The 25,406-nt window shown below is 53.1% G+C and overlaps 1 protein-coding gene across 6 annotated transcripts in view; it reads right to left on the bottom strand.

The window, feature by feature from the left end:
• Positions 1-23,637, bottom strand: part of CPEB1 (cytoplasmic polyadenylation element binding protein 1) — a 48,334-nt gene extending 24,697 nt beyond the window's left edge. For 2 of the 6 annotated variants that reach the window (XM_068144166.1, XM_068144168.1), the window contains exons 1-3: positions 23,586-23,637; positions 18,017-18,194; positions 6,120-6,308 (exon numbers count right to left, since the gene is read on the bottom strand). In XM_068144166.1, the coding sequence (XP_068000267.1) occupies positions 6,120-6,308; positions 18,017-18,194; positions 23,586-23,600 (382 nt within the window). In that variant the 5' untranslated portion in view covers positions 23,601-23,637. Of the gene's footprint in view, positions 1-6,119; positions 6,309-17,025; positions 17,126-18,016; positions 18,198-23,273; positions 23,331-23,585 lie in introns of those variants that run through there. The other 4 variants (XM_068144165.1, XM_068144167.1, XM_068144170.1 and 1 more) reach the window with 3 other exon arrangements.
• Positions 23,638-25,406: the final 1,769 nt, after the last annotated feature.

The following is a 25,406-nucleotide window of genomic DNA, read 5'->3' as shown; positions in this document are numbered from 1 at the left end:
ATCCTGGCCTTCAACACCCCCAGGGTTAGTCTCCACAGCTTGTAGGCAACTTCTTCCAGTGCCTTACCACCCTCATAGGGATGAATTGCTTCCTAAGGCCCAATCTATACCTAGCTTCCTCTAGTTTGAAGCCATTACCCCACATCCTGCCAGCATGTGCAGCTGCAGAAAATCCCTCTCCAGCTACCCTGCAGGGCCCTCCATAGGCTGGCCAGATCTATGAGCAGAAAGGGTGCTGGTGCTCAGTGCATCACATTTGTACTTCCACTGCAAAGCCCTGAGCAGCAGACAAGCTTTCCAGAAGGACAAAGCTGCTCTTCCTTCCAAGGCCACAAAGGACAAAGTCACAGGGTATCAGGATCCCCACTGCCAGCAAGTCTTTGGTTACCTGCTTGCCCAAGTCTGAGTTCAGCAGGAGGTGGTCTCACATCAATGCTCCAGCACCAAGCAACCAACCAGCAGCAAGATGAAGACCCTTTGACCCAGTTTCCCAGGCAGACTCAGGCTTAAAGCTGCAGGTGAACACTGATGAAAAGTCTCACACATAATTAAGTGTTCCCTCCCTGGACCTGAGGCTCCCCTTTCACTAGAGAGCAGGAAAGTCCTTCTTGGCTACTCTGACAACCTGGAGTTATCCAGATACTGAGCTTTTCTCTATCAGGATAAGGCTCTGAAACTTTCCTCCAGCATGAGAAGGACTTTCATACAGCCAAGAAGGAACATGCAGTAATTGAGGGCACACCTAGGCAGCAACTTGCCCAAAAGACAAAGAGCAGGGAGAGCCCTGGACATGCAGAAGGGCACAATGGAGAAGCTGTGGAGCAGGGATTTAGCACCACAGGTTAGCCTAGCAGCAAGATAAACAGCCAGGGATGTAGGGGACTTCCCTCACCCAAATCCTCTGCCCCACCAGGGTCTGCAAGTTCCACAGCTGACCACTCCAGCCAGCAGCTCAAGGAAGACATTGCTGCACTGTATTCATCTGCAACTACCATCCCAAGGCTGAGCACCTCACTTCAGGAGGGTATTCCTCAGGTGCCTACCACCCACACACAGCATTGCTGAAGACAGTCTGGAAACTGTCCCTCCTGCTGTCCTCGAGAAGAAAGACTAGGAGTCCATGACAACAACCATGCTTCCTTCTGCACAACAGGTCTTTTCTTTCATCCTTCAGAGGTAGGGTTTTGCCTTGAAGACTTCAGAGCAGTTCACACTTGGAGACCTCAGCTCTCTGCCAGGCAATGCAGACCAACCCGCCTGCAGCTCTAGCCTGGCACATATTAAAGCAGCTACAGATAATCAGCACATTTGAGCTCACAGCAGAAGAGTTGCTGTGCTCTGGAGAAGCTGCAGAGCTGAGAGCTAGAAAGGTTCAGCAGAGCCTCCCTACCACAGGCTGTTTCTCTAGCACCAGAGTGACTGGAGCTCTAACCTTCCAGGATAAAGAATGAGCCAGCAGCAGCCACCCCAGAGGAGGCTGGAGCTGCAGTCTCCAGAGCAGAGCTAAGGAAAGCTCCAATCTGATGTTGCACCAGCAGCTCTAGGGCCACACAACAAGTGGAGGTAGACAGAGCAAGGTGGTCCAGCTGACACCACCAGTGAAAACTCACCTGCTCAGGCTGGGCTCACCTAGAGAGGCCAAAGTCCTCTCCAGAACATCTGATCCTTCCAAAAACACCATTGCAAGCTTAGCGTTAAGACTGGTTCTAGGATGACTTCCCAGGGGGCAAGTCTGCTGTCCCACATAAGGACAGCCTCCTAATGTAGGGCAGGACAGACAAAGCAGCTGAATACAGGCCACAAAACCAGCCAGAAAGACCCAAAATCCACACACTGATCTGCTTGTGTGCTTTGTTATCACCTGTTCTACTGGCAGAAAATTGGATCGAGACCCCATTTGCTTGTGCTCCTTGAGGAGCAGAGCAGGGAAGGTAAAGGATGCCAGCAAGGGCAGCCTCATCCCTCTGCCTCCTCCTCCCTGCAGAGTGAGGAACTAAGAAATACAGCTAGAGATGGGGCAGGACTGGAAGTGCTCAAGGTCAGTTTGCTGCAGAAGCCCCTTCCTAACCCTCATCTCCAGACTAAACCACCCCAGCTCTCAGCCACTCCTCACAGAACTTGTTCACTTGTTCTCTAGACCCTTTGCCAGCTTTGGAGGGATGTGGCTCCCTGCTCCAGGGCTGTGCTGCACCCACCAGAATAGCCAAGGCCTCAGAGAATCAGTGCCTGGGGCTGAGCCCTGCACCACAGCACCATCAGCCACAGCAGTGTTGGGAAAGGATGTGCAGAAGACTGATCCATCTCCCCTCCTCACCCCTGCAGAGTAAGGAAATACATCCAGGGACAGAGCAGGACTGGAAGTGTTCAAGGCTAGTTTGCTACAACAGCTCCTTCCTGGGCCACAGAGCAGCTTTCTGGGACTTGCTGAAGTCTTTGCAGGCTGACAGCTCGAGTGGCAGCAGTGGGTTGGAGCTATGAGACAGCAGTTCAGTCCTACAGCCAATAAACACTGGCAGCTCAAGCTGCAGCAGCTGCTGCCTCCCAGAGCAGCTCTCTCCAGACACCAGCCTGAGGGACTGGCATGGCTGTGGCACACTCTCAAGGGCCAAGCACACATCCTTGAGCACATTATGGTGCTGGATCCAGAGGGAAAACTTGTTATGAATACCCTTGGGTGGGGAAGCGTTGGGAAGAGGGCCACAGGCAGGATGCGAGGGTACAAACCAGCCCCTGCTGCTCCCTGGCCTCCTCTAGCACAGCCTCAGCTGGCAGCAGGCACCTGATCCCTGCTGCACCAAGCTGGGCAGTGACACCACCCTGGGAGCACAAGGTGACACCAGAAGGACTGGCAGCCAAAGGTCCTTCCCAGGCTGAGAAAGCTCTGTGCTGGCAAAGGACTATGCAGCCAGGAGAGGTCCCAGCTCATCAGTACTCAAGCACAGGCACTGCAGGGGATCACATCAGCAATATTTTTAGCCTGATTGTTTGTGGTGGCTTTTTTTTTTCCTTCACATTTTCACCTTTCCAGCCACCTCCCCACAGGTCTGTGCAGCTGAGTCACTGCTGGAACCTTCCAAAGGCTTGGGCACCAGCAACACAACAGCTCTGTTTGGCACTGCCAGGCCCTCCCCAGCCCCTACAGACAGCCCAGTGCTGATGCAGCCTCACCTGCTCTCAGGACACCCTGCCAGGACCATAGCCCTTGGGCCAAGGCCAGCTGCAGTCTCCCAGGCCTCAGTACTGGACATGAGGATTATCTGGATACAGCAGCAGCCTCTCCACATCCTCCTTTATCACAACACAACTAGGCCACCTGGAACCATCAGCATCTGCCAGCTGCTCAGACCCACACAGCTTCTGGACATGGGAACACTGCCCTGCCACCCAGAGAGGAGCATTTCACAGAAGCCTTTCAGGAGGCATTTGTGAGCTACAAGACATCCCCTTCACAAGGAGCTCCCTGTTACCACTTCAGAGCCCTTAAGGAGGAAGAGATGAGGCTCTGCAGCCGTGGGAGGTGTGGGCAGGCTGAAGCAACACAACAGCTGTGCTCAGATACCAGCCTTGCACTTCTCCAGCCAGCATATGCCATCCCCACAGGCCCAGGAGCCCAGAGCAAGCAGCACTCCTGACCTAGCTGCTGCGCACCTGGGAAGCTCAGTGGGACTGAGGGGATCATGTGGTTTCAGGACCATGACAACCCCAGCCAGACAGCACCAAACCCTCTGCACAGCCTCCAAAGGCCAGAGGCCCTGCCATGGAAACGGCACAGTTGTGTTTGGGCCAATTATAAAGGGGGAAAACTGTGGTGTGTGCATGCAGAGGCAAATGCCAGGAGTAAGAAGCAAGCAAGGAGACCTCTCCAGGCAGCACTGGGTGACATCTTCCAGCAGCTGCTTGTCACAAACACCCACTGTGTGCTGATCAGCCTGAGGTTAGATCCTTTCCAGGGCTCTTCCCAGGCCTCTGCGGCAGGCAGGAGCTCCGACGTGACACTGCAGTCAGCGGGGGCACCTGACACCAGATACCTTCTGCCAGCAAGGGAGGTCACCACAGCACCTTCAAGTCATCTCCAGAGGAATCTCCCTCCTGAAGCCAGAAGTCCTTTCTGCCCTGGACAGTGAACCCCTCACCACCACAGTACCACCACGCTTGGCCCCACCACCCAACCTGCAAGGTGCAAAGCACACCAGAGGCTGGTGCGACAGCTGCTCGCCTGCCTGCCAGCGTGCTGCAGAGACACTGGTGCCCCTGCCAAGACAGCCTGGCAGGAAACTGGCCAAGAGAGAGCTGGAGATGGCTACAGTGGATCAGGTGGGGCTGGGACATCCGCACAGAGCAGCTGCCTGGGGTGTGCTCTGCAGCACCACTGTGTGCCAAGCCCCAGGGGCTGTGGTGGGTAGCAGTGGCAGAACTCCTCAGCATGGATGTCACCTTCCTTGAAGAGGGTGCTCTTGAAATTGAAGACCTTATAGGTCAGGTTCAGCACCCCATAGTCTGCTAGGTGCACAGCTCTGAGGCACCTGCCCAGCCTCACTGCATGGTAACAACTTTCACTTCTCCAAGGTCTCAGCTAGCAATGGAGGGAGGACAGGCACAGAGCATGTGGCACTCCCTGTGCAGAGGAAGCCCACAGGACTGTGTGCTGGAGCAGAGAATGACTTAAGAAAGCCACTGCAAGCCTTGCTGCAAGTAGACCCTAAGTGCCTGCTGTGGCCCACACTTGGGTCTGCCCACTAAGCTTCGGGGACATTGGGTGTAGAGACTCAAGCAAGCTGTGCTGCTGCTGTCCTCCCCAACTCCACCAACCCACATGGGATTTCTGTTGGTTTACAGCCCAGGCAGCAACATTCAAGGCTGCTCTTCCTATCCCAAGGGCAGCATCCCCTGAACAGAGGTAGCTTATGACACTCCCTTGCCCCCCTCCAGAGATCTCCACGGGTAAAGTCACACTTGCCAGGACACCCCCACCAGAGCAATCTACATTCCTGTCAGCACCAACTTCACGCCTGGGGCCTCCTGTGTCACCCCAGTCTGTGTGGAGATGTGCTACCCTTTGAACAAAGCAGCAGCATGCTGCTATAAAGGGATGAGTTTCTGTAGCAACCAGGCTGAACTTGTACAAACTCTGCCAAAGCACTAGATCTTTCCATGGACTGATACTTGAGCACACCACCATTTGTGAAACTGGTTTTTTGCAGCCCTCAGAAGCTGGGAAACAAACTCTTCCCTCTCTTACTCCCCTGCTCAGTCAGCAGGCCAAAGAAATGCACTGAGCTTGCACAGGCAGCAACCCTTCCTCCTGCGATTTGGCAGCACAGGCCTCTGGAGAGTTAACTGCACCCTGCCTCAACCCAGGGGAAGTACCCAGCACCCCAAAAACCTCCATCCCAGCTGTAAAGCCAGACTGGAAAGGATTGAAGGGGAAGGGCAAACCAGGCAGCAGTGTGTGGCTACAAGCCCACACCCTGCCCAACACAGGTTTGTGCTGGACCAGAAGAGTTAAACCAGAGAAGCCATTCTGCCACATCTCCTCCAGCCCACTGGGGCAGGGACCACTACTCCCAGGTGGCTGTGGGAGTGGGGGAAGGATCCCTCCAAGTCTCCCAGCCAGGCTGCAAGCTGCTAGGCAAAGTTAAGAGTCGGTGATGGCTGCGCCTACCACACCCCAGAGTTCAGTGTAGGAGAAAGTGGTGCTGTCAGGGGTCCCTCTACCAGCCCCCACATCCCTGCCACTGGAGACATTCCCGGGCTGCTAGAGCAAAGTTCGGCCTCGCTCCTACTGGGCGAGTTCAGCCTTCTAACACCACAACCCCCACCTACTCCATCCAAAGGCAGGGAGAGGATTTCTCCCCTCTCAGCAGGGTTACTCTGTCTGTCGGCCTTATGGCACCAAGCCCAACACCAGCCTCAGGCACTTCTTGTCTGCAGTGACCAGAGAAGAAGGGGCTGTGGCACCACCAGCCCCAGCCTCCCCAGCACCTTACACAAGCATGACAGGTTGAGAAGCCCCCCAGCAGCACCCGATTACACAAGCAAATGGCTCCACAGCAGCTTTAAAGAGGGCCCAAAATAAAGAGGAATCCCACAAGTGTTGCTGCGTGCGTCAGCAAACTCACCGGACTGTGTGCTGGGTTGTGCTGCAGCCTCAGAGTCCTGGGTGCTCCAGGGTCTGTCCCACCCTGTCAGGTTGAGGGACTGCAGGCCAAGGCACAGATCGTTGGTGTCTGGGAGGCCACGGGGAGACTCTTGCGTGGACGTGGGGAAAAGCATCCTGCTTGCCACTGCTTCTTCAGAGTCCTGCAAGTCTGCTCAGATGGAGAACAAACAGAAGCTTGAGAGTTCAGGGGCTGCTCTGCCTTTTTTTTTTTTTTACAGGAGTTTTTCCAAAGCCTTAAGCCCCAAGCCAGGTCTCGTGCCGCTCTGAAGCCGCAGCTTCTGCAACTAGCAGTTGCACCCCAAAGGGGAGGACTACCATATGTCCAGCAGCCAGGCCCCCACCCCCCTCAGCCCCTCCACCTTCCTATCCCGTCTGCATTACTGACTGGGTCAGCATGTGACCAGGCGGCTGATGCTTACTGTGCTGACAGTGACGTCACACAGCCATGCAAGAGAACTGCATCAGCTCTTACAAAATCAAGGTAAGAGGAAAGGGGGAAGGCTTCCCCCTCCAAAAGACAAGCTAGCAGGCAGGAGGGGAGAGGTGGCGGCTCCAGGAGATGGAGGGAGGCAGGCAGCACAAAACCCAGGGCTCCACGACACGGCAGGCGAGGCAGCGATCCCCCAGCAACGCTGAAGGCAGCGGCGGCAGCAGCGACAGAGCAGACAGTTTTAGTGCTACCCAGGCTCTCCTGTCCCCGCCTCTCTCCACCCACCAAACCCAAAAAACACTTTAGTCCTGGACAGGCTCCAGCTGCTGGCTCCAGTTCAGAGCCCAATGCAAGGCTTTGCAATTCTGCTAGCATAATCTATTCACTTCAACTTGGCCACTGTGCCTCCCTGACTCGGCATTGTTTACCACTGAGTAACCAGGACAGACCTTCCACTCCCCCCAGTTACCCTGAGTGGAGACCACTGTCCCAGGTCCAGCCCGAGCAGGGCACATCACACAGCCACAGGGAGAAGAGGAGCAGCTGGACTCATTCCACAGCAAGAATTTTTCATGGCCTGTTTACCTTTTGCCTGCCTCCCCCCGCCCCCCCCCACTTTCCCAGCCCTGCCCTCCCCTCCCCTGCAGGGTGTTCACCAGCCTATGGTACTGGAGATGCCGGATTCCTGCCTTGCTCTAAGCCTGTGCCAACAGCCTAAGGAAATGCAGCAGGTTCATAGTCTGAGAATTCCAGTTTAATGTAGGGATCTGGGGGCTGATCAAACCACAAGATGCTCAGCTGTGTTACCCAAAATCTGAGTCAGAGGGCATTTATAAGCCAGCTCCCAGGCAGCAGCAGCTGTCTCCTCCTCCTCCCCCTGCCTCCACACCCTCCCACTGTGCCATCAGCTGTACACCTCGCACACACCACTCCCGGCTCTCCAGGGCACTGCAGGTGCTCCAGCCCCTGTCACTTTAGCCCTCATGTGCAGCCCTGGCCACCCCGACAGCGTTCCTGGCCTCCTTTCCCACATCCTGTGCCACTGGGGCTGGCTGCGACCCCGCAAAGCCTGGGCAGGGGCTGGTGGTAGCTGGGTACTGTGCATGAAGCACAAGGCCTGCCTTTAGCACATGGCAGTTTGGGGAACACCAGCGTTCCCAGATGATGGTGAGGGGGCTGAAGCACTACAGTCGGGATGAGAGCAGCTAAAACCACACCTGCTGGCAACGCGCCACCTTCCCCTTTCCAGCAGCAGCCTCCTCCACAGCACTTCACCAGGAAAGCATCCACCAGGGTCCTTTGCTACCCCTTGAGTAGTACTAGTACAAGTTGTAGTGCCAACTCAGCCACATTACTCTCAAGCACCTGTAACAGCACCTCCTCCTTCCTCCAAAAGCATCACCCTGCAGCTTCCGTGGGGCATCTTTCACTGCATTCATTCTGCCAGCAGAGTTTTCAGATTGCTTGTTTTGGACAGGCCCTGAAACCATTATCTAAGGCAGCTGTAGGGAGGAGAGGATCAAGGTACATTGCTCAGACAGCTCAGTTCCCACAGCAACCATAGCTTGCCCATATGAATATGGAACGTTGCTGTGTTTATGAACACACACGAGCATGGTACTCCAGCCCAGATCCCCAGCAGCAGCAGATTATCTTCCCTTCAGGGACCAGGATCCCAGGAGATTTTATGCCATCTCCAAGGTTAATTCTCATCAAGCTTCACCTTCTGGGAAGCAGAGACACCGAGAGTATAAACATGCAACAGAACCTGTATCCCACCCAGATAAAACATCTTGAATGAAACCCAAGCAAGTCACCCAGTCAAGGGAGGCTCTCCTCTCCCTCTGCTCTTCCCTGGTGAGACCACAGCCAGAGCATTATGCTCAGTTCAAGAGAAAGGAATATACTACAGAGTGACCAAAAGAAGTCATGAGGATGATGAAGGGACTGCAACATCTGTATGATGAGGAAAGGCTGAGAGACCTAGGGCTGGTTATTCTGGAGAAGAGAAGGCTGAGAGAGAACCTTATCTGTGTCTGTAAATACCTGAAGGGTGGGTGTCAAGAAGGGGCCAAGCACTCTCCAGTGGTGTCCTGTGATAGGACAAGGGGCAACAGACAAACCGGAACCCAGAAAGTGCCACTTCAATATGAGGAAAAGCTTCTGTACTGTGAGGGTGCTGGAGGATTGGAGCAGGCTGCCCAGAGAGGCTATGGAGTCTCCTTCTCTGGAGACTTTCAAGCCCTGTCTGGATGCAGTCCTGTGTGATCCTGCAGGGGGATTGGATTCCATCTCCAGAGATGCCTTATGACCCCTAACCTCCTGTGGTTCTATGAAACCCACCACTGAAGAAATAAAGAAGAATAATTTATCAGCAATGGGAGTGCTCACCCTGCAGTATCCAGCCATCTTTGCCTCACTATCCATGTTTCCCAGAGACTAAGTTGTTCTGTTTAATTGAAGTCAGATCCAAGTTCAGGAGATCAACATTTTCCCCCCATGACTTCAACCTCCATTAGAGACAAGCTCCCTGCACTTCAGTTAGGGGTTGAAGCACAACACAGAACTTGCTTAGACAACCAGCATTTTAATGAGGCCTTTTTCCACCTGAAGCAGGCAGCTAGCACAAGCCTCCCCCTTTAACATTCCCAGCCACACTGAAAGATAGATACAGGTCAGCTAGGAAAAACACTAACTTGAAGAAAAACCCCACAGAATTTAAAGAGATTCCTGGAATAGTAGTTTTCAAATTCAGAGCTTGGAAACCTGTTACAAAGCAATCAGTTTGATGGCAGTCAAAAACGCTGGGATACCAAGGGCAGGAAGAATTCATTTCCTACCAAAGGTCCAACAGAAAAGTCATAACCCTAAGTTACTCAGAAGTAAACACCTCCCAAACATGAAATTATTTCACTTTACAAAGTGATGTGGCCCGAAGACTTTGCTGCAGACTTTTCCAAACCCCAAGAAATAGCATAAGATTTTTCCAACCTGGATTTTTCCCTGGAGTTGCCACTGGAAGCCAACCATGCTGGCAGAAGGACCTGCTGTGCTGGGCTCAGGCCTGAGCATCTGGGAGAGCTGAGCTCCTGGTCTCCTGAGCCAGTCAGGTTTGATTCAACAGCATCATGAGAAGAAAGACCTCAGTATAAGGCTCCTGTGCTGGTTTCAGGAGCAGGGTGATGTCCTCCTGTCTGTCCAGGAGATCCCTGGAGTTAGTGTGTAGAGCAACACAGGCTGGACAGCTTTGCACACCACCACCTGGACTGAAAGCTGCATTCCTCAGACTTCAGATGTTCACTGAACACATTTCAAAGGCTTCTTTCAGGTGAGCATCTCTACTCCGTTCAGTTTTCAACCTGCAGCTAAACCATACCAGCTCAGCCAGCTCCAGTCCCCAACCCCTCCCTGCTTACACCAGGTGAGTTTCCACAGGGGAAGATGGGCTGGGGAGCTGCTCTGGCCCAAGTCAAGCCACAGGGAGTTAATTTGAAGGCCAGCTCATCCCCTGGATCTGGTATGCAGCATGGCTGCACCAGCCAGGAGTGTGAAACTGGAAACCAGGCAGAAAATTACAGCCCAAGCCTATGTGGTGAGGACAACCTGGGCCCAGCACCAGGAGCTGGGATCCATGGGGAGTTTGTGCCAGGAGGGTTAAGGGAGCATGGGGAAGGGTGAGCATGATTCAGTCCCTGTCCTGGAGCAGCAGCATCTGTAACTTAGTCATGAAAGGGAAGCACAAAGATGTTTAAGCCTTCCACATCTAGGCCCCTGCATAACCAGCTAAAAATTCAGCAAAGAGTTGAGTTTGAATACAGAAAATCAAGAGGCAACAGAAGGTTAAAGAAAAAACAGACAAGCCAGATGCTACTCCTACCACCTCTGCAGCCATGAAAGTCTCTCTTTGCTCCTCCTAACTTCCAGCAGAACCAAAGTATGGAGGAAACCCCTCCCTGAACACCACCTCCCAAGCATACAGAAGAGAGGATGGATAACCACAACTCAGCTGCCAGCTTACTGCCCAGATGGGACTCATCTCATGGACCCAAGCTCTGACAAAGGCTGAGCTTCCAACCCAAAACCAGAGAAACATGATGCAGGAGCAGCCTTAGGATCACAAATGGGAGGGCAGCTCACAGCAGCAGCATGGTTTTGCCTCTCACTTCTGCTTTCAAAGGCAGAGAATCTGCATCCCTGAAAATTAAGCTTCTTGAGTGTATTTTGCACACAAGACAAACAAATCTCAAGTGAAAGCCTTTAAAGGATGAGCCAATTGTATTCCTAGACTACACGAGGGCTTAGCAAAGCTCTTGTTACTAGCATGTTATGCCCTCCAAGAGGTTTTAGTGGCACAAAGCAACGCACCTTCCCTGCAATCTGAAACATTCCTCAAGTGGAGGTACTGGCTGCTGCATGGCCACTTCCACAGCCAGATGGAGGAGTCTGCCCTACCACAGGCACTTGAACAACTGAAGAGCTATTAAAGAAACTCAGGATGAGGGCACTGCAGCTTGCTGCTCTACCTACCTTTTCCCAGAAGATTCCAGCTCCAACACTGTAGGACAGAGCACTGCACACCAGGCAGCACACTGGATCTTCAGCACCAGCCTGGCTGCACTCTGCAGTGGCTGCACCAGCTCTAGGCCAAGCCCCTGCTCTCTGCAGAGGAACACTGATCTCCTTCCCATCCACAAACCTGGTGGAGAAGCCCTTACCAAAGCAGCTTTCCAGTACAGAGAAGCACTGTGCCCACACGGGCAAAGACCTGCTAATGGGACATTTGAAAGGCCAAACCCACTCCGTTGGGGCACAGGTGTTGAATTTCATACAACTGGATATATCTGACAAGCAGTTCCTCTGACTTGGGGGAAGCAAAATTGTCCTCAGCTGCTGGCTCCAGGTGAGCTTTTGCCAACAGCCATGCACTGCACCTCAGGCTGCTTCAACTCCCCAACGGTACTCCGTTAGGGTCCCTGCACCTCACAACATTTTGTCCTTTAATCTAAGGCCCCACACATCAGCACCATCTGTTTTCCTCATGGCTGCAGAGCAGGGAAGAGCAGAAAATTTTACATTCTAGTACTGGAGAGGACTTTTTAGGTGGCTAAACAAGTAATAGGTCATTACTTGACTGCAGTTGAAAGCAAACAGGAAACCAATTCAGTCAGCCACCATGAGTTTGCATTTGTCCTTCAGCTTTCCTTAAGTAAAGCAGCCACCGAGAATCATTAGGACCTGATGGGCCACAACTAACAGCCTTTACACTGCACTTGGCACCTGAAGCCACTCCCATCCTCAAGAACTCGTTTAAGCGTCTCCCATTTCTTCACCCACCTGTCCCCTTATAGCAAAGTAATGGCTGCTTTGTCTCCCGTAAACGAGCAGAGCTTAATGAAAGGGAAATCATAGAATCACAGAATGGGCTGGGCTGGAAGGGGACTTTAAAGACAATCCAATTCCAACTCCCCTGCCACCGGCAAGGACACCTCCCACCAGCCCAAATTGCTCAAGGCCTCATACAGCCTGGTCTTCAACACCTCTGGGGAGGGGTCATCCACATCCTCCCTGGGCAACCTGTGCCAGTGCCTCCCCATCCTCACTGCCAACAATTTCTTCCTCCTCTCCAGTCTCAATCTCCCCTCTTCCAGCTCAAAGCCATTATCCCTCGTCCTGGCATTCCAGCCCCTGACAAAAGTTCCTCCCCACCTTTCTTGTAGCCTTCAGGTGCTGGAAGGCTGCTCTGAGGTCTCCCCAGAGCCTTCTCTTCAAGCTGAACAGCCCAAACTCTCCCAGCCTGTCCCCACAGGGGAGCTGCTCCAGCCCTCTGATTATCTTTGTAGTACTCCTCTGGACCCATTCCAGCAGTTGCATGTCCTTATGCTGCCAGGACCTCTAAGGTATCTACAGTCCTCCAAATCCCTTTGGCATCACCTTGGGTTGAAGCCTGACAGTTCAGTCAGGTTGGAAGTATACAGGGAAAGGCTGAGAAGGGAGCCTCACTCCCTTTTCCTCTTAATTAAACTGGAAGTCATGCCTACAGAATGGGATGACTTCAAAAGCTGCTTTAGGGTTGTTGAGGTTTTAAGCCCAGCCTTGGAGCAGCACCTTCCACCCAGCAATACCCAGCTTTAAAACTTGGCAGGCAAACCACCTGCTACCCTAAGAAGCTGGCTTTGGTCACATTTCCTCAGTGAGGATCATGCAGATCAGCTTTAAACATGGGAGAGCAGAACCACACTCCCAGTGGAGCAGTTGCTCAAGGACAGGCTGGCAAGAGCAGAGCTGGTGGGAAATGTCAACCCCTGCCTGTCAAGGCCACTTCCACTCCCATTTCCACCACCCACCACTAGAAGGTACTGCCTGCACCACACAACCTCGCTGAGGAAGGTTTGCCTTTCAACAGAGGACTGAACCAGTCTGAAGCACCACAAGATCCTGTCCACAGAAGCAACCAGGCTCTACACTGACAGGCTTCACCACACTGCTGCACTGTACCCTTTGGTTTGAGCTGGCAAGCTAAGGCCAGTGCTTGGGGACCTCCTGGAGCATGTACTTGTGAACCACCATGGTGTGGTGGTGGGGTTAGGCTGGGCTTGACAACTCAGTTGCCTCATCAGAATGATCTAAGTGCACAAATGGTTATCATTAACTGAAAAGCTACCTTTGAAGATGTGTCCAGTCCTGGGCTCCCCAGCTCAAGAGACAGGAAACTACTAGAGGGGGTCCAGTGAAGGCTGCAAAGCTGATGAGGGGGGCCTGGAGCATCTCTGTGAGGAGGAAAGGCTGAGAGCCCTGGGGCTGTTGAGCCTGAAGAAGAACAGCCCCAGAGGGGATCTGATCAGTGCTCAGCACAGCTAGAGTGGGGGACAAGAAGATGGGGCCAGACTCTTTCAAATGGTGCTCAGCAACAGGACAAGGTACAAACCAGAACCCAGGAGTGTCCACCTGAACACGATGAGGAACTGTGAGGATGTCAGGGACCTGGAACAGGCTGCCCAGAGAGGTTTTGGAGCTCCTCTGAAAAAATTCCAAACCCACCTGGATATTGTGATCCTGGGCAACCCCTGCTATGAGTGCCCCTGCTTTAGCCATGGGGTTGGACTGGATGATCTCCAGAGGTCCCTTGCAAACCACACCATGCTGGGATTCTGGGATTTAATGTTAAGTATGACAAGCTAAGTCTCCAATGGTGGTGCCTCCTGTCACACAGCTCTGCTCAGATCTGGATAAGTCAGCCCCAAGAGTGCTGAACAAGCTTATTCCCTTCACATTGCTCAGGCTGCTGCTGGACTGACCTCTTCCCAGCACCATCTTGCTGCACATTTCATTACACCCAGTAAGGTGGCTCCCCACGTGTTTCCCTGATAGCATTAATGAAAGGTCATGAACCTCTGCCATCCCTTCTCCACCACGTGTAATCCTCTTAATGCTGAAAAGTCCAATCCAGGATAAATTTAGTTTGACCTAAGGAAGACAACCAAAAAGCTTGAGGGACCATGAACAGATTAAAGTACAAGTATTTCCCCTGGTGGAACAAAATCTCTTCCCTAAGCTCTGCCACTCAAAGAGTTTAAGTTGCAAGAAGAGAGTCCTTTCACCAGTCAGAGCACCTACATTCAAGGTGGAACTCCAGACTCATACAGACCACGAGTTTCATATCCTAACTACAATACAGAACTCAGACCTGCACAGAGCAGATGCACCAGGGGCTCATGATTTGATACAGAACTGTGAGTGACTGACACCCCATCAGGCTGTGCTGCCATTCAACCAGGCATGGACAAGATGGAGAATTGGGTGGAAAGGAAATTTATGAAAGGCAAACTGACCGTTTGAGGCTGTAGGGTCATGCATCTAGGGAGGAACAAGCCCCTGCAGCAGGGCAGGTGAGAGGGGACCTGCTGCAAAGCAGCTCCACAGAGAGGGACCTGGGAGTGCCGGTGGTCAAGTTCCCCATGAGCCAGCAACGTGCCCCTGTGGACAAGAAGGCCAATGGTGTCCTGCAGTGCATGAAGAGTGTGGCTGATAAGCCAAGGGAGGCTCTTCACCTCTGCTCTGCTCTAGTGAGGCCACACCTGGAGGATTGGGCCCAATTCTGGACCCAGTTCAAGAGAGACAAGGAACTACTGGAGAGAGTCCAGTGGCAGTTATGAAGATGCTGAGATGGAGCATCTCTGCGCTGGAAGGCTGAGGGACCTGGGTCTGTTTAGCCTGGAGAAGAGCAGCCCCAGAGGAGATCATCTTGATGCTGATTAGTTTTGGGGCAAGCAGATGAGGCCAGACTTCAGTGGTGCCCAGTGACAGGACTAGGAGCAATGGACACAAACCACAACTCAGGAGGTTCCATCTGAACAAGAGGAGAAACTTCTTTGGTGTGAGGGTGCTGGAGCCCTGGAGTAGGCTGCCCAGGGAGGTTGTGGAGTCTCCTTCTCCAGAGAGATTCCAAACCCCTGAACATTGTGATGTGGGGCAACCTGCTTTGGGTGACCCTGCTTTAGCAGGGGTGGTTGGACTAAGTCTCTGGAGGCCCCTTGCAAGCCCCTTACTATCCTGAGATTCCATGAATTCCTCAGACATGATTTAAACTGAAGCAGTGATGCCACACAAGATTCTCTATTCTGTTGGTTGCTTATCCAGAAGCCAGGCTCATGGAAGGGAAGACCCTGATCCCACAGAGCCTCATCTTATCTCCCCAAAGCAGCAGCAGCCAGCTCTGACAGCCTGCTTCAGGCTCTAAAGCCCCTGCCTGGCACAGAGGGCAATTTGTTGTGTTGTGTTCTGAGTTTTAGTCATCAGCTGCTTAGCCTTAGAGCCACTGGGGATGAATTTCTGCAAGAGACAGGGTCTAAGCAGATCATGGCCACCCCAGGACTCATTCTTGTTGACAGCACCAACTGCCTACTATCAGATGATAGAACAAGAAGTACTGGCCTGAAATTGTGCCAGGGGAGGTTTAGGTTGGAGATTAGAAAAAATTTCTTTGCTGCAAGAGTGGTCAGGAATAGGAACAGGCTGTCTAGGGAGATGGAGTCACCATCCCTGGAGGTGTTCAAGAAGCATGTGGACATAGCACTTGAGGACATGGTTTGATGGCCATGGTAATCTTAAGTTGCATGTTAGACTCAATCTTAAATGTCTTTTCCAATCAAAACAATTCTGATTCTATAACTCTTTAATGGAGAAGATTGTGATTAGCAACACACCAAACAGGAGAAGCACCTTGTACACTTTTCCAACCCAGAGACAAGGAGGCTTGCAGAGCTGCAGCACTTAGGCTCTTGGTACCCACCAAGAGGTGCTAGCTGACACTAAGGAAACATAGCTGCAATCAGGCTGACAACTCTGAGCTGCCCATGCACTGGCAGCTGCTGAGTCATCCACATCCTTACACTGCTCGCTCCTGGCCTGGCTGGGTAGCTCAGGTTCTGCTCTGTCATCAGTCTCCTGAAAGAAATCACACATTTCCTCCAGCCTACACAGTCAGGGCACCCAAGGTAACCACCTTCTCACCTGGCTCAGCAGCACCCAGCATCCTCTGGGACATGAGCAAGTCTCTCTCCTCCTGCCACCACAAGCACTTCTGCCACTGCACAAGGGATGTGACACAAGCTCAAAGCCTCCTGTCAGGTTAAGCAGAGCTGAGCAGGGCTTCCAACCCAAACTTGAGCAGCTGTGCCAGCACCTGCTTGTCAGACTGGCCCCAGGTACTATGTTAGGAACAAGACAAGCTGTTTAGGATGTCTCAAAAAGCACAACTTTGGTTGCATTACAGCAGAAAATGTTTGCTAGAGGAAGCCTCCCTGTTTTACCTGCATTGTCCTTGTCTTACAAGAGGTCTTCCACAGCAGGTAATCAGCAGCAGCTGAAATTCACCCCACTTACAATCCAGGCTCCACCTCTCAGCCGCTCCACAGTGGGGAGACTGCCCCAGACATCCACCCCCTTCCCAGATCGAGCAGAAATTCACATGCAGATCAGTAGCAGGTCCATTTCATTGTCAGGTGAACACCCTCATTGCTAAGAGCATTAACACTCTAGAAGACAGTACGGCAGGCTAAAACTGATGTGCCAGCTCTAAGCATAGACCTAAAACCAGGACTAACCCCCATCTTCACAGGATCAATCTGCTCTGGACACAGTTCCTTTATCAGCTAGGTTACTTTTTGTCAGGCAAGCTGAAACTCCACTAGGAATGACTCCCAAACGGTCAATGAAATACAAAGGGCTAGAGATAAGATTAACAAGGCAGCCAGAAACAACTTCCACAAACTCACTGTGAAAGGAGATAAAGGCAAATACTGAGGTTTATTTCTCTATTACGCTCCCAGTGCATCAAGATCAGACACAGCAGGGACTACCACCGTGTTGAGGGACCAAAAACTAAGGTCTAAACAAGCCCAGCACAGCAGCAAATCTCTCCAACTGCACCACTGACCTGGAGGAGTTAACATTCACTGTGCAATTGCTCGGTAGCTGCCAGCATCTCCTCCGATGCCGCCTTACTGGGCACGTTTTGGAGCCGCACCTCCAAGCGAAGGATTCGCCTCCTCCGGCGTTTCTGCCGCGCCAGCACGGGATCACATGGCTGGCTCAGCCCCTGCCCCACAGCACTAAGCCCTTCACACGGCCGGCAGATTAAGCTGCACTGGAAGTCATCTGGTAGCAGTCTAAACAAAGGGGCGCTGCACAAGCACCACACAGACCCACGGGATGCTCCCACAGATTTATTTCACACCCTTCTGATCAAGCTCCTCCAGCTTACCTACAGGCAGAAGATCACCCTGTTTCCAAGACAGCTTTCCCTGCCTACAGCAGGCTGCAGGATCACCAGCTGGGGAAGCTTTATTCCCCCTTTTTTTCCAGAGGCCCAGTTTGTTTCCAATAACGGCCAAAGTGTTTATTGATCCTACAATTCAGGGGCTGGAGGAACAACAATTACTTTCAAGCACCTAAATTCTTGGAATGAACAGCATTGCACAGGAGTGTGCTGGCAGAAGGGAAGGAACCCCAAGCAGGTTTATTTACTGGCAGGTCTCACCGCCTGCAAGGGGACAAAAGCACATCCTTTGCTCACAAGATTGGATCCAACACTTTGCCTTGGCACAGAGCCTCCAGAACCCCTAAGGGAACCATTTACACCAGGAGATGGCAGGTCAGGCAGTGAGCACTCCCATCCTGCCCACACAACAGCCCCATAGCAGCTTGGAGGAGCACAACCACACTTGCCCGGGCACCTCCACACTACCAGGATTGTCCATTTGGGGCACACAAATGAAGCCCCCAGTACCAACCAGCATTAATTCTGACTTCCAGGCACACACCAGCAGCCACACCAAGGATTACCACTGCAAGTGTGCTAGGTCCCACAAGGAGATTCTTCCCAAATCTTCAAGCTCACCCCAAATTCAGTCAAAAAAAGAAGTCACCTGGCAGGATGTCACGTTTGCTTTTTGTGGCAGGCGTGGTGCAGACCCCACTGAAGTCCAAGGAGTTGTCCAACATCGCGTTTATTCGGCGGAATATGTCTGCATTGCTGCAAGTGGAAAGCGCAGGGGCGTCCGGGCTGTCCCAGCAGTCTTTGATGCCCCTCCCAGGATCTTCTTTCTGCTAAGAAAGAACAAGGTATTGGTGTCAAACAGGCCAGTTCTCACCACTCAGCTTTCAATACATTGTAGAAAGGCTGGACTGCCTCCAACACTCACATTAAGCTCTAGCTCCAGGCCTCTGCAACACTCAAACAATTCTTGGCATTAGAGAAATGGTTAAGCAAAGCAGGGCGGCAATTCGTCAGCGTGGCACATCACACCAGGGCTGCCCCAGTCACACACCAGCACCAGTGCACCACAGCTGGGATGCTCTTCACACTACCAGCCACCCAAACTAGCTTGGTTGCTAACACGAGCTCCCTGAGGCTCTCCTAGGGGGACACAGGAGATGTTCATGGGGGAGGCAGCCGCCACAAGAAACCATGGAGGGTCCTCTTGTGTGTGACAGGAGAGCCTGGCTCACCATCACACATGTTTAGGAGCTCTGAACAACTTCTTGGGTCAGGCCAAGCCAGTAGCTTCAGAAGACAGGCTTGCAGGAAAAATGTGGCTTTTCAGCTAATCAAACAGCCCCAAGTCCTGTGGTCTGGTCTCCCTTGGAAAGGCAGAGAAGCAAACCTTGACCTTCTCTTTACGTAGCAGCTCCTGACCACAAAGGGAGGTTACCCCAAACCAGCTCTTCAATCCTCCCACAGGCACTGATCTGGCTGCATTAAGGTTTTGGGCCCACCCTAAACAACTTGTAATGCTCCCTCTGCCTGAAAAAGAAATCTCTCCTGCTTCCCAGTGTTAGTCTGGACAACCAGCAAGAACTTTACTCAGCTTCACTTGCAAGCCACATTCACATCCACATTTGTTCAATGCAGCTGCACAACAACTGAGTCTCTGCTGGCCTAGAACTTAGTCCCCGAAGAGCATTTTTGGACCAAGGGCAGGGTCTGCCCACCACCCAAGAGCCACTGCAGCAGAACTCAGCTCCTAAACACGCTGAGCAAACGGTATCACTGTCAATTAAGAGCCATATGAAGAGCTGGAAGGCACAACCTCACCAGCTTCGGCCTCCCAAGCAGAATCCTTGCCATTAAGCAAATTGAGTTAGAGCCAAACTCGAAAGAAGTGGATTGCAGCAACGCTGGCCAACAAGCCCCTTGCTATTGCAAGGCACACAGAAGCCAATAGCTCTAAATTGGGCCATTTGTACTTGTCAAGGAGACATTTCATACATCCACCCTCTGGATACACTCCTGCGAGGCTCTGGGGTCTGATTTCCCCCTCCCCAATTCCCTTCCTGCTTTGCCCAAACCCATTCCTTACTGACCTTTCCAGCGTTCAGCCCGTGGCAGAAGGTCTAAACCCAGTTTCACACGGACAGAAACTTTAGCCCAGCTGGGGGTTGGCATTCCCTCCTCCAGCCCAGTCGTTAGGAGCAGTTTTACTGCCATAAGGTATGATCTGACAGTTTTCTCCACACAGGACAGCTTCCCCCTCCCACCATTTAGCTCCAAAGCAAAGGAGACCCTGAACTGTCAACTTCCATAATGGCTTCAGGCACGCCCTGAACAATGGACTCCGAATGCAGTCCGTTTAAAGCTATTAACATCCATTCAGCACTATGGGCTAAGAGCTCAGCCCACCCCCCAGACAAGGTCCTGGGACTCTGCAGGAGCATTTAACAAGGCAAGAATAAACCTGGTAGGCACAAAAGCGAACTTCAGGAGGGGAGTAAGAGGCAGAGCAAGATTTAAGCCAGCTTAGATCAAGCTGCTGAGGAGTACAGAAACTCAGCTTCAAGACTGGCCAGTCAGTGCCACAGCAGCCTGTTTTGGCACAAGTGTGAGCCACCAGGTTCTCCTCCTGTTACTGCTCAAGAGTCACTTATAGCAGAGAGTAAAGCTTGTCCCCAGGAGCTTGTTCTGGAAAGACAAAAATAAACCCAAGTGGCAAAACAAACACCTGGCCTGCTCCTGTTCATTTAGCATCTGATGCTTCCCACAGCTGGCAGCATTTGGTCCTGCTACCAACAGGAACCAAAACCAGCAACAGCACAGCCAAGCATTGCCACAGAAATGAAAGCTAAAAGCTCTGTATGTGGAAAAGCAGTCAAGGATACCCTAGAGACACTGCAAGCATCCTAAACAAAGCTGGCATCCATCCTGTAGTAGAAGATTTGTGTGTCCACAAAGCTCATGCTGGGCCCCTCACAGACACTCCTTTGAGAAAAGCTCTTCGGGACTTCAAAGCACCCAGGGCTCAAACCATCCAGCAGCCTGGACGGGTTAGTGGGAAGCTTGCAAGCACGTGGATGGAGAAGACACCCACATCCTTTAGTCAGAGCTAACAGCAGAGCACAGGGAAATACCACACCTAGAGCTGTGTCCTCCAGAACCTGCTCCACTCTGGCATCTCCAAGACAAGCAAAAGAACACTCTTCAGCCCAGCTAGGAGTAGCTTTCAGCACTCCATCCTGAAGGATTTTGCAATAGTTAAACACATCCTGTCTGTCCAGGCTTCTGAGAAGTCCTCTGCACAGTAGCAACAACAGCTGAGTGCTGGCAATCCCCTCTGCTGTCACCAAGGCACCAGTCCAGAAGCACTGGTGGGCCCTCCTCCTCCTACAGGTCCGGGCAGCATGTGAAACACTGGGGTGTAACCAGTAACCCAACACCATCTCTTCTCAGACAGGCCTGCTGGCTACCAGGCAGCTATCCTAACCCAGAGGAAGGGACACTGTTTCAGTGTTCAGTGGTGCAGCCACCGGACAAACAAGTGAAAACAGATGCATGATCCAGCTGACAGCTATCAGGAGTCAAACACAGCTTCCTCATGCCTGGGGAGACACCCAGTGTCCTTTCAAGAGCTGAGAGTTTCTAGGGATGTTCCTCGATCAGAAACAAAGGAGAGGCAGTTCAGTTCCCTGCAGACAATTTAAAGGCTTCAGGTTAAATCATTGCAGCAGACCTGGAACACAGACCCAAGGCACAGCAAGGTGAATGTCAGACAAGAGGGCAGTCCATCATATCCTGGCTCAGCTAAGCCCTTAGCCAAGAACGCATGTCCAAACATGAAGACATCCCCAGGATGCTCAAGGAGAGCACTGTCAGGCTTCAGACCAGTCTGTCACTTCAAACAAAACACAGAGCAAGAAGAGTGCCAGAGCCACTCTGAAATAGGCAGGAGGAGCTTCCAACCCCTTGGAGTAACAATCACTGCACCTTACCACCACAGCAGAGAGCTTGTTCACTGCCTCTACATCCAGCAGCTGTCAGGTCTCAAGTTCCCAACCCACTGACCCCAGAGCAGCTCCAGGGCTGCAGCTTGTGGTCTACCTGCACAAGGTCCTGCTCCAGGGATACACACGACCTGCAGCAGCTCAGCTGGTGGAACAACATACACTTGTGCTGCAAAACCCACCAAGGATGTCCAAGGCAAGTAGCAGCAATGGTAACTCCACAGCCCCCAGGCTGGCACCTGTGAGAAGCCTGCAGATAATGAAATCCCAGGGCTAGGCAGAACCTGCAGCATTGTAACTGCTGGCACAGGCTTAAGCTATCCCAGTCCTCAGGGAAGTCATTAAACACAGCTCAGCTGGCATAGCCAAGTTGTGAGGTAGCACCTGGGGACACTTTGGAGCAGACAAAGCTCATCCACCTCAGCTACAAGTCAGCCTTTGCTTTTTACACCTCATGCAGAAACCCCACTGACTCAGCACCCTAGGAGCACCCAGAAGGGTTCTCAGTGCTGCAGCTAGAGCCAAGATGGTCTTGAGTCTTAAGACAGATTTTAAGATGCTGTTAAATGGTGCAAGTTTCTACATAAACCCAAGATGGCTCCATACTTCATCAAAGGCAGATCAATAAGTCTTGGTTTTACCAACATGGGTGGCTTCCCAAGCTGAAGTCAGCTATGCCAATATAAAATGCAGTACTGCTGTAAACGTTCCTACCAAGCAACAAGTTCACATCCCCAACTCATCCCAAGAGAGGGCCAGGCTAGGCTGCATCAGCTCTCATCACCAGTAAGGCTCAGCTTAAGCAGCTCTCCCAGGGTTTACTGGGTGAGGAGGATCTTGGACACACCTGTCTGGAATCAAGACTGGGAGGGATTTGGATGGTACTATTTTACAGGGGAGTGCTGACTTCAGAGCAACACCAATTTTGTCAGAACTCCAGTTTTTGAAGGGGTTTCCCTCTGAAGGCACCTACTTTTTGCTATTTTGGTGAAGAACAAGAGGCTTTGAAGCTATTATTCAAGCAGCTTTGCAAACAAGCAACATCCCAGCTGCCTGTTTCAGGACATTATCAAGACAGAGCAAGGTTTTAGCTGGTTTAGAGACTATTCCAGTTGAGGTAAACCACAGCAGAGCAACGGGATGTTGAAGCTGCTCACCAAACAGCTCCAGCTGGAGCCCCTCACTAATGACCCAGCTGCCAGCAACAGGCAGCCCACCCCCCAGGAGCATTAACTGGGTTCAGCTGAGAAATATTGAAGGGCAAATTAAAAACCCCAGCTTGGTAAAAGAACTTGTTTTCCAGACTCATCTCTTGCCTTTGCCCGTGCAGGGCTGTTAGGGACCAAGTATCCTGAATCACCACCACCAAGAGTCAGACTTGAAATCACAGAATCGTTTTGGTGATGCAAAAACCTTCAAGAGTGACCCTGACCATTCTCTAACCCTCCCAAGGGTGGTGCTGAACGACGTCCCCCGCGCACCACACCTCTGCGTCTCGTAAACATCTCCAGGGATGGGGCTTGAAACACCCACACCCCCAGGGGCCCTGTGCCAGTGCCTGAGAACCCTTCCAGTCAAGAAGTTTTTCTGTTATCCAACCTGAATCTCCCCTGGTCAGGACATTTCCTCTCACCTTACCATATGTCACAGGGTGGGGAAGAGACCAACTCCCTCCCCGACCCCATCCTCAGGGAGTTGTAAAGAGGTCTCTGTCAGCTTTTCTCCATGCTAAGCATCCCCAGTGCCCTCGGCCGAACCACCCCCCGAGTTCCAGACCGTCCACCACCTTCACTGCCTTTCTCTGGGCCTACTCCAGCACCGTGCAGCGAGGACTCCCAAGCTGAGCGCAGCACGCAGCCATTCCTCCTCTGCCACAAAGCGAAGCTCAGTCCCACCCCCTTCAGTAACCTGAGATGGGCAACCACAGCCACTGCTCGCTCCTCGGACGGGGATCGCGGAGCTTCCTTCGACAAAACTCCCTCACAATCTCCTCAGCAGAGGCCGGTTTTGAGGGGATCCCTGACCGGGGGTGGGGGGAGGCCCCGGCCGGCCCCCAGCCCCGGCCCGAGCCCGGTGAGCGCTGAGGGCATGGAGAAAAGGCGGGAAAGCCTCCCCACGCCGCCTCCCCTCCCCGACGTGTGAAACCACGTGACGGGGCGGCCTTAAAGGAGCCGCTCCGCTCCCTGCCCACTTCCCTCCAGCACCTCCACCGTCCCTCACCGGCGGGAAGGCCATGGGCGGCACTGCGGGGCGGGCGGATCCCGGCAAAAGAGGGAAGCGACGGCAGCAGGACAAGCCCTGCCTGCCCCGCCAGCTTTTATGGGCTGGGAGCTGCGTGTGTTGGGGGCTGGGGGTGGGGGGGGAAACAATCGCGGCACTGAGCGGGGGGGCCCTTGCGCGTGCGCACGCCGCCCGGCAGCCCCCGCCTCCCTTACCCCTCCCTGCTCCCGGCGTGCCCCGCGCTCGCGCCCTTCCCGCCCATTCTTTGTGCTGTGGGTCGCTCCCCTCACGACGCTCGGCAGCGGCTGTGGCGTCACAGGGGCGCGGGAGGGTTTCGCTTGGGAAGGGCCGGTGCGACCCTGCCGCCCGACCGTCATCTGCCTCCGCCGAGCCTGCCGCTAAACCGTGTCCCTCGGCACCGCTTCCCTGTGCCTGTTAGACTGGATGTCAGTATTTAATTTCTCGGCAGGAGTGGCGAGGCGCGGGAGCAGGCTGCCCGGGGGGGTGGTGTCAGCGTGCCCGGCGGCGTTCCGGGCGCGGCTGGACGTGGCGCTTCAGCGCGGGGCAATGGCCGCGGCAGCGCTGCCTGCGCCCCAGGCTCCTGTAGGCGTTTTCCAACCAAAGTAATTCTGTGTTTCTACGATTCTTGGCCCCTCCAGGGGTGGGTATTCAATCTCCTACCTGGGCAGCCCCTTCCAGGCTTGGAGAACCTCGTCAGGGAAGAATTTCTGTTTTAATGTGCAACCTAAGTCGTTGTGCCCTGTGCTCAGCACTGGTTAGGCCACCCCTTGAGTCCTGTGTCCAGCTCTGGGCCCCTCAGCTCAGGAAGGACATTGAGAGACTTGAAGGTGTCCAGAGAAGGGCAACAAGGCTGGGGAGAGGCCTTGAGCACAGCCCTGTGAGGAGAGGCTGAGGGAGCTGGGGTTGCTTAGCCTGGAGAAGAGAAGGCTCAGGGGAGACCTCGTTGCTCTCCACAACTCCCTGAAGAGAGGTTGTAGCCAGGAGGGGGTTGGTCTCTTCTCCCAGGCAACCAGAACAAGAGGACACAGTCTCAAGCTGTGCCAGGAGAGGTTTAGGCTGGAGGTGAGGAGAAAGTTCTTCCCAGAAAGAGGAATTGGCCACTGGGATGTGCTGCCCAGGGAGGTGATGGAGTCCCCGTCCCTGGAAGTGCTCAGAAAAGCAAGGGGTTGTGGCACTTGGAGCCATGGTTTAGTTGTCAGGAGGTGTTAGGTGTTAGGCAGTAGGTTGGACTTGATTTCTGAGGTCTTTTCCACCCTGGTTGATTCTATGATTCTAAGCCTCCCCTAGCACTAGTTGAGCCTGCAGTCATCTCACACCCTGGGGATGCCTTGGTGCTGGCAGCTCTTCACACACAGGTTGTGGGGCTTGCTGTGCCACCTGTGAGGGAAGTGGAACCTCCCTGGGACCCCTCCCCTCAAGGTGAGTAGCATCCCCCATGGGGTTAAAATATTCCCTCATCTCTCAAGGGGATCCCCACAGAGCTGAAACAGGGCTCACCCTCTGAGGAATGAGACTCCTGTGGGGTTCAAACAGGGCACCCTCAAGGAGAATGGGACCCCCAGGGTCAGTGGGATATCCCAGGGATTTAAACACGGACTCATTAAGGGGAATGGGACCTACAGGGGTGTTTAACAAGGCTACCTCAAGAGAAATGGGACCCCCAAGGGGAATGAGATCTCCAAGAGGTTTAAACAGGGCTACCTCAAGGTGAATGGGTTCCCCAAGGGGTTTAAACAGGATTACCTCAAGGGGATTGGGGTGCCTAAGGGGTTCAGACAGAGCCTCCACAAGTGGAACGAG

The sequence above is a fragment of the Melanerpes formicivorus genome, unplaced genomic scaffold (assembly GCF_026170545.1).
Source record: "Melanerpes formicivorus ecotype bairdi unplaced genomic scaffold, bMelFor1.0.p_v2 SCAF_10, whole genome shotgun sequence".
NCBI lineage: Eukaryota > Metazoa > Chordata > Aves > Piciformes > Picidae > Melanerpes > Melanerpes formicivorus.
The sequence above is the reverse complement of the archived record's forward strand: the minus strand, read 5'-3'. Positions and strand labels throughout refer to the sequence as shown.